Source organism: Colobus angolensis, unplaced genomic scaffold, assembly GCF_000951035.1.
Source record: "Colobus angolensis palliatus isolate OR3802 unplaced genomic scaffold, Cang.pa_1.0 Scaffold412, whole genome shotgun sequence".
NCBI lineage: Eukaryota > Metazoa > Chordata > Mammalia > Primates > Cercopithecidae > Colobus > Colobus angolensis.
In genome coordinates this window covers 914,185-926,214 of record NW_012117511.1, presented here as the reverse complement: position 1 = coordinate 926,214, position 12,030 = coordinate 914,185, and the positions used below count along the sequence as shown (strand labels likewise).

The following is a 12,030-nucleotide window of genomic DNA, read 5'->3' as shown; positions in this document are numbered from 1 at the left end:
AAATCATGCACATAATTAAAATGTAAATCAAAAATAGAAAATTGAAAAATTCTGCGATATTTGAAAATTAATGATACATTTCCAAAAAAACTGTATTAAAAAGATTTCTCAAATAAATTAGAAAAGATTTTGTCTTGAATAAAAATTAAAATGTCACAAAACAAAATTTATAGTTAAAACAGTGCTTTGAGGGAAATTTATAACTTTAAATACTTACATTAGGGGAAAAAAAGAAAGAAAGGTTTCAAATCAGCAACCTAAGCTTTCCCCCTAAGAAAATGGAAAAAGAATTTTATGTAACAACCAAAGAAAAAAGAAGAAAGGAATAATAACAATAAAAGTATAAATCAATAACATTACAAATAGAAAACAAAGAAAAACAATGAAACCAAAAGCTCAATCTCTGTAAAGATCAATAAATTATATCCTCTAGCCAGAATGACCAAGAAAAAAAGAAAAAGAAGACAAACTACCAATATCATTAATGAAAGTGAAGGTGTTAATGCAGACCCTACAGACAATAACAACAATAATAAAGGAATACTATGAATAATTCTGCCCATAAATTCATCAACTTAGATAAAAATGAATCTATCCCTTGAAAGGCATAAACTACCAAAACTCATTCAGGAAGGAAATGTCCTATAAAAATGGTCCTATATATGCATTAAATATATTTAATATATAGTTTAAAACTTTTCTACAAGGAAAACCCAGGCCCAGGAGGCTTCACTGGTAAATTATTACAAACATTTAAGGAAGAAGTAATACCAACTCTAAAAAACCTCTGCCAGAAAACAAGAGAAGGGAATACTTCCCAACTAATTTTATGAGGCTAGCAGTACCCTAACACCCTAAAAACAAAAATATTAAAATCATAAACTAATGCTCTCCTTGAACATAAACTCAAAATATTCCTCTACAAATTTATTAGCAAATAGATTCCTGCAGTATATAAAAAGAATAATACATCACAACCAAGTGGAGTTTATTCTGAAAATGCAAGTCTGTTTCAACATTTTCAAATCAATTAATTTACCATACTAACAAACTAAAGAAAAAATTATGACTATATCAATAGATGCAGGAAAAACACTTGGAATTTTTTTTTCTTAACTTTTAAGTTCAGGGGTACATGTGCAGGATGTGCAGGTTTGTTACACAGATAACCATGTGTCATGGGGGTTTGCTGTATAGATTATTTCATCACCCAGGTATTAAACCTAGTATCCATTAGTTATTTTTCCTGATTCTCTCTGTCCTCCCACCTTCCACCCTCCAATAAGCCCGAGTGTATGTTGTTCCCCTCTATGTGTACGTGTGTTCTCATCATCTAGCTTCCACCAAAGTTCTCATATTAATCCACAATGATAAAAAAAAAAAAAAAACTCTCAGCAAATTAGGTATCAAAGGGAAGGTTCTTAACCTGATGAAGAGCATCTATTAAAAAATTTATAGCTAACATATTTAATGTTGAAAGACTGTATTCTTTATTGCTACATAACAAACTACCCCAAAGCTTAGTGGCCTAAAACAACAATTTTTTTTGGTCATAGTTTCTGTGGGTTAGGAATTTAGAAATGACTTAGCTTGATGGTGCTTCCTCAAGGTCTCTCATGAGGCTGCAGGCAGGGTATCCACCGGGGTTACAGTCATCTGAAGGCTTAACTGGCACCAACGAAGCTGATTGCAACCCCACTTTGCTCACACATGGCTATTCTCAGAACGCTTCAGTTCCGTGCTATGTAGGCCTCTCATAGGTGTCTGAATGTCTTCACAAGTCATCTAACTTCCCCCAGAGCAAGTAACCCAAGAAAGAAAGCAAGGAGGATACTATAATACCTTATATGTTCTAATTACATGTCACATACCATCTCCTCTGTCACATTCTATTGTTAGAAGCAAGTCAGTCAATAGAATTCACACTTAAGGGAAGGGGATATTGACTTACCATTTTGAAGGAAGTAGTACCAAAGAATGTATGGACTTTTCTTTAATATCACCACAAAGATTGAGTAGGATGTCTGTACTTATTACTCCAATTCAACATCATATTGGAAGTTATAACCAGTGTAATATGTCAATAAAAAGAAATGAAAGATAAGTTGATGTAAAAGGGAGAACTCAAACTAACTCTACTAGAAGAAAACGTAACTGTCTACATAGAAAACCCTGAAAGAAACAACAACCAAAAAAACCTCATAAAATGAATAATTTAGTTTAGCAAGGTCACAGTATACAATGTTAATATTTTAAATATTGTATTTCTATCTACTAGCAATGAACAATTAAAATAAAAATAAAACGTTTAAGTACCATTTACATTAACACCAAAAAATAAAATAGTTACAAATCTAACAAGATATGTGTAGAATCTTTCTGTTAAACACTGATGAAAGAAAAAAAGAAAACCTAAAAAAGTGAAAACATGTATTGTGTTCATGAATTGGATGACTTAATATTATTAATATGCTAATTCTTCCAAAATTAACCTACTGATTTAACGCAATCCCATTAAAAATCTCATCAGAAATTTTGTAGATACTGACACACTGATTCTAAAATGTACAAAAGATGTAGAAAACATTTTAGATGTAGCTAAAATATTTTTGAACAAGAATGAATAATGTTGGAAGACCCACATTACCTGGTTTTGAGATTCGCTTTAACACTACACTAATCAAGACAGTACAGCATTGGCAAAAGAATGGTCAAATCAATCAATTAGACAGAATTGAGAACCCAGAAATATACCCACACAAATATGATCAATTGCTTTTTGACAAAGGTGCAGAGGCAATTAAATGGTGAAATAACAGTCTTTTTAACAAACAGCACTGAAACAATTGGGTATCTATATTCACAGGTATGAATTTCAACCTACGCCTCTCACCTTATACAAAAATTAACTCAAAATAGATCACTAACCTACATATAAAATATAAAACTTTTACAAGAAAGTATAAAATAAAGTTATTGTGACCTTGGGACCTTAGTTAGGCAAAGAGTTCTTAGATGTGAACCAAAAGCACAGCACATAAAATAAAAACAATTATGAATTGGATCTCATTCAAATTAAAACTTTTTCTCTGTGAAAGACACTGCTAAGAAAATGAAAAAACAATTCACAGATTCAGGAGAAGGAAGTTTCTAAATTATATATCTGAAAACAATCTTGCATCGACAACATATAAAGAACTCTAAAAACTCAACAATAATAAAGCAAGCAAACCAATAAAAATTTAGCAGAAGATTTAAACAGATGCTTCAATAAAGGTGATAAACATATGGTAAAATAGATGCTCAACATCATTAGTCATTAGGGAAATGCAAAATAAAACAGTAATGAGATACTGCTACATACCTATTTGTGGAAATACTAGAGCTCTCATACATGGTTGGCAAGAAGCCAAAGTGGTACAGCCACTTCAGAAAATAGTTTGGCAATTTCTTACAGAGTTAAACACACACTTTCCAAATAACCGAGCAATCCTAGTCCAAGGCATTTACCAAAAGAAATGAAAATTTATTGTATTAGTTTTCTAGGGCTGTCATAACAAATTACCACAAACTTTGTGGCTTAAAACAACAGAAATTATTCTCTCACAGTTCTGGAAGCTGGAAGTCCAAAATCTAGGTATCAGCAGGGCTACTCTTCTTCCAGAGACTGTTCTGTGATTCTGGTTTCTGGTAACCACAGACTTCCTTGGCTTGTGCCTCCTTGCCTCTGTCTTGTCACCATCTCCACATGTGTCTTCTGAGTGAATCTCTTTTAAGGATATGTCATTGGATTTAGGACACACGTGGATAATTCAGGATGATCTCATTTTAAGATTCTTAATTACATTAGCAAAGACCCTTTTTCCAAGTAAGGTAAAAACATAAGTTCCAGTGATTAGGACATGGACACCTTTTGGGTGCCCTATTTAGCCCATTACACTCATCTTCACACAAAAATCTATCTATGAATGTTTATAGCACCTCCATTCGTAAATTCCAAATGAGAAACAACTCAAGTGTCCTTCTTTGGGTAAATTGATAAATCAACTGTGGCACAATGCAGGAATGTAATACTACACAGTAATAAAAAGAAGCAAGTTATTGATACATCCAGCGATATGGATCAATCTGAAATGCCTTATGCTGAGTAAAAGATAGACCAAAAAGCTACATGCATATGACATTCTTGGGAAGGCAGAACTATAGGGACAAACAGTTCTATAGAACAGTCGTGATCAGAGGCTGAGGGTGGAAGGAGTGATTGACTGCAAAGGGGAAACATGGAAGAATTCGGGGAAGGAATAGAACTGTTTTATATCTCCATGGTGGTGGTAATTGGATGACAATGTATTTTTTAAACTCATATAATGGTACATCACACAAAAATGAACTTCCCTATATGTAAATTTAAAATCACATGTTTACTATGAAATACTAGGGCTGGGACTTTGCAAACCAACTTTTCCTCTGTCAGTTGAACCCCTTTTAGGCTCTGCTAATTGAGGGTCCTAAGAGGAGACAAGAAGCATCTGGAATAAGAAGAAACAGGTTCCTTCCAATTTTGACTTTTATTTCTGTTGGCATCACCCACAGAGATGCTCTACCCTGGCAGTGAGGTTGTTTCCAGTTTTAAGTTTTGTTTTGTTTTTCCCTACTTCTAGAATCGCCTCAGAGATACCAGAGATAACCCCTCAGAGATACCAGCATCCATCAGCTTCCCATCTTGATTGGTCTGAGAATCCTCCTGCAGGCTCTAGATCCTGCTTACCTCCCCTCTTCTCTTTATTCCCATAGACTCAAGGATGGTGGCCTCTTCCTATGGTTTCTGTCTCTGAATTACTCTTCTCTTTTGCTTTGTCACTACACTAATACTGATTTAGCCAATTCCTTTTATTAAATTATTTATGTTAAAATTACTGAGGTAGTTCCTGTTTCCCTGACTAGAGACTGACTAATAAAAAGCCAGTGTTTCCTATGCCCTACAAAGATTACTACATAATCTGTCTTCACCTTCATCTACTCTCTGGTCTCATCCCCTATTTCTTTTCCCCATCACTCACTCAAGATGCGACTGCTGATTCACAGGACATAACTGTTAAACCTAACCACAGGGATGCAGAATGTAGAACTCTTTATTGGACAAATAACTTAGTCTCTCCAACAAATAAACAACAAGGCAGAAAATGGATGAGGGAGGAACCTCTAATTTGTAAGAGCCTTAAATTAAAACTTATTATTAACCAGCAGTAATGTGAAGATTCAATCTGAGCCCTGGTTTCACATATATATAAATATATGTAAATTCTTCATCTTATCATTTATATTACCTGATACATGGAGAATTTGAAACCATGACTGATGTGTAATATTAAAAAATTTTTAAATTATTGTACATTTATTTTAGTTGTTAAATGAAATTGTGATTATATTTTAAAAGCCCTTCCCATTTGGAAATACATGATGAAATATTTATTTATGGATATACTGACATGATAATACACTGGAGGAAGGGATATAGATGATATACAGACATAACAACAGTAGCAACTGATTGTTTTTGAAGCCAACAAATATGGGTACAAAAGATTCATTATATTATGTAAAGACTAGATTGTTTTTATGTTTAAAATTTGTTACACATCTCCAAAATCTGAGGGTCTATCTTATCAGGCAGCTAGGCCAAAGAATGGCTCACAAGCCTCTGAAAAACATCAGGAGCCACTGTTGAAAGGCATATAGTGCAGTGATTTCCACTGTAAGCCCTGGAGCCCAATACCTGGGTCCACCACTATCTATCTGTGTGTGACCTTGGACTTCTCCCTGCCTCTGTTTCCTCAGAGGTGAAGGGACATGAATAATAGCATCTACTTCACAGTTTTGTCATGAAGATTAAATGAATTCACAGGTATAAAGCACTGTTTTATTTTTTATTTATTTATTTTTTTTTTGAGACAGAGTCTCTCTCTGTGGCCCAGGCTGGAGTGCAGTGGCCAGATCTCAGCTCACTGCAAGCTCCGCCTCTGGAGCTTTCTCCTGCCTCAGCCTCCGGAGTAGCTGGGACTACAGGCGCCCGCCACCTCGCCCGGCTAATTTTTTGTATTTTTTTAGTAGAGACGGCGTTTCACCGTGTTAGCCAGGATGTTCTCGATCTCCTGACCTCGTGATCCACCCGTCTCGGCCTCCCAAAGCGCTGGGATTACAGGCTTGAGCCACCGCGCCCGGCCAGCACTGTTTTAAAATGACATCTGGCCCATACATAGTAAGCACTCAAAAATATTTATTATCATCATCATCATCATTATTATTATTACATAGGAAAACAAGTTGTAATGCATCACCAAGGTTTTGAAACAAATGTATCCAAAATATGCTTTTAATCTTGATGAAGTTCACAAATGGCACAATACTGACATTTTCTTAAACAAATTATACAATCGTATTCTTAGATAGCAAGGCACAGCATCACCATTACCATGTGTCCTCAGAGACCACAACAGGCAGTGATTTCCTGCCCCCCTAAGGTTTGGCTGAGCTGCATAATCAACAGGATGGCTCTCAAAGAACCAGTTTGCTACCAGATAAGTCAATGAGAGATGCCATCACATTTACTGGACATAGAATTAAATATAAAAATGATGCACAATAAATATGGAATTAGCTTATTTTGCATTCAGTTTCATTCCTTTCAAGTGACAAAGGTGCTTTTTTTTCAGTATCTTAGGAGGCAAACATGTATATCTTCCATGGGGCATTCTCACCAAGATGTTGTCAACAGAAATTAATAGAAACGGTGAGTTCAGTTTCATGATAACCTGAGATGAGGGGGAAAAAAAGAAGAGGAGGGAGAAGAAGGGGAGGAGAAAGAAGAGGAAAAGGAAAAAGATGGTACAAGGAGAAGGAAAAGAAAAAAAGAAGTAGAAGATAAGTCATGAATAATCATAATTATTACTGGAAAAAATACTAATTTACAGAAGTGCTTCTTTAAACAGCATTTATGAATTATGGATATGAGAGGTAAGCAGGCTTGTAAGGCAAATGAAGACTACAATAATTCAACTGCATCTATTAATCTTGGTAGTAGGTTATGATTACAGCTCATCCATCTGAATCTGTAGTCATGGGTTGAGCCCTTTCTGAAACCAGCCTAATTAATGAAGACTGGCCCTGGTTAAGGTTTACAGACCTCTCCCTTTCTGAATCCAGCAAGCTTTTTTTTTTTTTTTTTTCCTTCCATTTCTTTTCTCAGAAAAATGACACAGAATGCTAGGGCATTCTGACATCAAGCTAGGTTCTCGAAAGAACTCACTACCTCAGGAGGAAGAATGTAATTGGACAGAAGGAACCTAAACAACCTATCAGAGCAGAGGTTTTCAAAATGTAGTTTTTAACTCCAAGTCCCTCCCCCCTCTCATCCCATAGCATAAGGGCAGTTACCTTTACCTTCTTCCTGGAGTCATTCATCTGCTCAGGCTTGAAGGTCCCTGCGGCGCCTGCCAAAGGCTTTGGAACCCACATTGGTGGGCACGAAGTTGCTCTTCACCATGCCCCCTGATCTGCTCAGCAAGCCTGCCAGCCGATGAGTCACACAGGTGGCAGTGTTGCAGGCTCTCTTCTGGGCAGCAGAGCTGATTTGCAAGATGGTGAAAGAAGAGAAGACCTGTGAGTGAAAAGCTGGGGGAGGAGCCCACCTCATGGGACCTTCGTAAAGAGAACTGCAACGCTTTGACACACCACCTAACAGTAAGTGTTTCTTGAAACTGCAATTATCAAAGCTGTTAGGGGAAATGGCCTGGCAGTCTTTGCCAGGAGCTCTGCCCAAAGACCATCATGAAAAGAAAGAAGAAAAAACAATTCCAAGCCATGGGGCACAGGCTGAAACCCTGAACTTACCATTCAAGGAAGAAGTGGGCAACAAAGCCCAGACCCACCCCAAGATACACAAGGAGTATATAGAGACCATACCCCAGCCACAGGCACCAACACTACCCCTTACCACAGGAAAATGAAATTCCCTAAAGTCTTCAGAAGAATCTCAGAGAACAGGGTTTGTAGCATCCTCTCCCAGAAGTACTTACCAGCTCCTTCACACACTGTTCTTGCTGCTTTAGGTGGGTCACAGAGATGACCCACCAAGCCCCATATCCAGCTACCCTGAAGCTAAGGATAATTCTGAGCATAGGCACTGGACACCCACAAGCCTTGGATGTGGACCAGAGCAACGAGCACCACAGCTCAGTTCATTTTAGAAAAATAGATTGATTCATCAAGTGCCAAGGCATTAGGATGTACTTATTTTATGATGGTACATTTAGAAGCAGAAATTGGATGGCTCTGTCATAACACCCTCTACAGTCTCAAGAAGCTTCCCTTATTTTCTCTTATCTCTAATATGGTCAGTAAGTTCTGCTGTCTTCCCTTCCATCCTGAGGTCTTCAAAACATTCTCTGTCATAACCAAAGCTACCAATACCAGCATGAAGACAAATCAAAGAAGAATCCACAGGCATCAAGTTCATAAAGTGGAGCAAGAAGGGGAATCAGGAGAGGCGAGAGGAGTTCAGCTGCCATCAGGGGTACTCTGAAGTGGGGTAGTGGTCCCTCTGCAAGCTGCTGGCTATGTCTCTATTCTTGCCAGGCATTTCAGGCCCGAAGTTGATGCCAGGGAACATATGAAAGTTGTTCAGGTACTGCAAGTATGTGCCCTGCAGACAGGCACTCAGATTACTACACTACTTAAATCTAGGACTGTTTAAGCTGCAAGGGAAGGACATAACAGACAGTACTATGCACTAGGGACTGTCCCCATGGGCAGTCACTCAGAAGGTTGGACCAGGCAGGGGACATGTCGAGTGGGATCAGGTGGGGCAGGCAGGAGGGCAGCTCACACACACTCCCTTAGGAGAGCTAAGAGGGTCAGTGGGTCAGGGCTGTGTAGAGAAGGGCTGAATGGGGAATTCACAATTTTCTGGAATTCACATGATATTCAGTCCCTCGTGCTCAAGAGAGGTGGGTGAGATATTGGGTCTATCCCTGGCTTCACCCTTACCAGTCTTAACTCATCCAATGCCAGGAGCTCTCCCAGTTCTACAAGAGCAATTCCCACAGTGAACGATTCCACACCTCCCCATTTCATTTCCTATCAGTTTTCAGAATTGAGTTTTTTCTATGTCTAGAAAAAGCTTCTACATCTATGTCCTAACAGCTTTCAGAAACGGAGCTTTTTATTGTGTCTAACCACAGTCCCTCCAGATGCACTGGGACCTCTGTCTCCCTTGGAACTTGAGAAAGGGAGCCCGCTGGACAAATCAGCTTGCTGGACTCCTGGTCAGTGTGTTCTCTCCTGCCTCTTGGGATCTGCCTTCTTGGTATGCTGCGGGGAAAGGAGGCCCTGTGCTGGGCGCTTGGGGAGCCTCACCTGTAGCCCCCTGTCTCCTGCTCCTGCTCCAGCTCACTGGCCCTCATCTGCACATAGTCCTGCACCAGTGCAGCCAGCAGGAGGCGCGCTTCCTCTTCACTGAGTGTGGCCGGGTCTGGGCTGCTCTCCAGGGCAGACCTGTGGAGGGGAAGCAAACTCATTGCAGGCTGTGAGCCACTGCCTGCCCCTCCCCAGGATAGGCAGCCAGGCTTCCTGATCTCTGCTTCTTCCCCTGGGGATGTGGCCACTGCGACTCCCAGCGGACAGGGCATGAGGCCAGAGTCCACCTGTGGGCCCTGATTCACCAGGAGCCACACGTGACTTCAGAGGCACAGAGCTGTCCGGTCCTAGGGGCAATGGGAGCAGAAGGTGCCCCTGGCTCCAGGCTGTCTCACCTGAATGGCACCGCCTGGAGGCTGCCCGCCTGGTACAGGACCAAGATACTGAGAGCCAGGAAGGGGGAGAACTTCTGGAAACCCATGCCGCCTCTCTGTAAAGGAAGGATGACGTTACTACTGCACCATCACAGATCTAGGTTCCAGTCCTGCCTCTGCCACAACCGCCATGTGACCTCAGGCAAGTTACTTCACCTGCCTGAGCCTCTGTTCCCTTCATTTGCAGGAAGGGCTGCTGTGAATCTCAAGAGATACATTGCAGTGAGTGAATGGCTTGACAAAGCAGAAAAAGGTGTCCTAGGGGAAGCGTGGAGAGAACAGATGAATTTTGGTTCTATTTTGTTGAAGGCCAGGCAGAAGCCACACGTGCCCGTGCACACAAACCCACACTTCTGCCCTGATTTATGCCGAAACCAGGCGTGGACGCATCTTGCTGTAGACCTGCTCTCCCCTTGCTCCTGTCTTCTCGCCTTCTCCTCTGCTAGGCTTCGCGCCAACGCATGCGAGGGGAAGGTGGGAAGGGTGGATTAGAAAGGAGCGCTCATCTCTCAGTCTTGGAACTGGGGAAATTTTTAACGTGCCAGGTGCGGGTGTCTCCGGACTCGCCCGCAAAGCCAGCCCTCTACCGGAGCGCACTTTAGCAGCACATGCTGGGCAGCAGCTCCGCGAGGTGAGCGCCCAGGGTTCTAGTCGGCTAACAACACTGCCTCAGATCCGGACCGGAATCCCGGGAAGGCTCACCAGGAGGCGCCTCAGAGGAAAGCACAGGGTTCCGACCTCCCGGGGACGAAACATGATCCCGAAGGACAAAGACCGCTCAGTGCGTTCCCAGACCCAACTCGGCAGAATTCTGCGCTCAGCCGGGCCCCAACGCCAGGATCGCAGACCCGCCTACCTCGGCTCGCCGCGCTTCCAGCGCCCACGCTGAGCCATGCGGATGCTTGGGCTCCTCTCGCACTGGTAGGAGAAAATGCCGGGACAACCCTAACCGCTCGCCTTCTCCACAGCCTGGAAGAGAACTAGGACCACCGCTGTAAGGTAGGACCAGATGGCGGCGGAGAGGCAGGCAGATGGAGCAAACTGGGTGATGGAGCAAACTGGATGAACTAATCGAAGAAGCAGGTTATTAGAGTGAGTGGAATGGGGAATGGGAAGTTCCTCACCTGGAGATGAGTTTCAGGGCAGCGCGAGCGGCCGGTCGACCTCGGATGAACACCACGCCTGCTGTGGGTGCCTTCCCTGCGGAACCCCCGCTCTTATTACAGAGATAGCGGGAGGGGGGTCCCCAGCAGCCCCCGTGGCCAATCCAAAGTGTCCAGGACTAGCCAATCAAAGGACCGACCGAGCTCCGATTGCGTCATAGCTCGCACTGCAGGCACTGGTACTCTGGAGCGCCGGCAGTCCGCCCCGCTGTCATTTTTTTCGTTGAGGTCATTGATTGGGAAGCTGGAGAGCCTGGGAGAGGACAGAGAACTTTCAACTAAGAGTCGGGGCAAGTCGAGGATAGTTTGGCGTCACCTACAATGAAGGGCCAGAGCTTCTCTCACCTCCTTGGCTCCTAAACTCCTGCCTCGCACTCCCTCCTGTCACAGCAATGAGGGACCGGAGTCCAGGCACCTGAACCCCCAACGAGGTTGAGCAGTAGTCCTGGGTTCTAAAGGGACTACAACTGAAAGAGCCCACCGCAGGGAAGGAGTGGTGGAGAAGAGAAAAGGGGAGGGAGGGTTCCCCAAAATTTGATCTCTTTGGACCACCTGGGGTGCTTCTCTGGATATCCTCCGACCCCTTGAGCCCTGGCACCCTAGGCCCCAAAAGAAGGCTGTTTTGGTGCCAGTCTGGCAGCCAACCTTTCTCCACCTCACTCCTCTGGGATGGGCAGGAGCGGAAGAGAGGTTGGGGAGAGTGCTAAACTGACACTGTATCTCCAAATCCTCGACTGTCGGTCCAGCATCTCCCACCCCACGCCAGGACCCTCCACTGCTGCGCCGAAGTTGGCTTATACAGCTGCCCTGCAATTCTGCCCCCTGTTTGCCAAGCTGCCTGGCGGAGATGGTCTATGCCTGGGTCTCTATCTGTCTCGCTCCACATCCCACTTCGATGAAGCGCCTGAGAGCTGAGCGCGCTGGGGTCCAGCTGCCACCGGCGGAGCGGAGCGGGTGCTGCAGCCCACAGGTCAGCCCAAGAATTTCCACACCCCTTCCACTCGCGACTGCAGACCAGC

The 12,030-nt window shown here is 42.6% G+C and overlaps 1 protein-coding gene across 1 annotated transcript; it reads right to left on the bottom strand.

Annotated features, from left to right (window-relative positions):
* Positions 1-6,262: 6,262 nt before the first annotated feature.
* Positions 6,263-11,072, bottom strand: CALCB (calcitonin-related polypeptide beta). Its single transcript, XM_011956265.1, has 5 exons — positions 10,973-11,072; positions 9,810-9,904; positions 9,415-9,552; positions 7,441-7,625; positions 6,263-6,812 (listed from the first exon to the last, which is right to left on the bottom strand). Exons 2-4 carry the CDS (start codon positions 9,893-9,895, stop codon positions 7,466-7,468), a joined length of 384 nt encoding a protein of 127 aa, XP_011811655.1. The 5' UTR covers positions 9,896-9,904; positions 10,973-11,072; the 3' UTR covers positions 6,263-6,812; positions 7,441-7,465.
* Between the last annotated feature and the right edge of the window lie 958 nt (positions 11,073-12,030).

Coding starts and splice junctions, on each gene's coding strand:
- CALCB (XM_011956265.1), bottom strand. CDS start 9,895: ATGGGTTTCCAGAAGTTCTCCCCCTTCCTGGCTCTCAGTATCTTGGTC. Junction 9,553..9,809: donor CTCCAGGCGGTGCCATTCAG/GTGAGACAGCCT, acceptor TCCCCTCCACAG/GTCTGCCCTGGAGAGCAGCC. Junction 7,626..9,414: donor CAGGAGACAGGGGGCTACAG/GTGAGGCTCCCC, acceptor CTTGCAAATCAG/CTCTGCTGCCCAGAAGAGAG.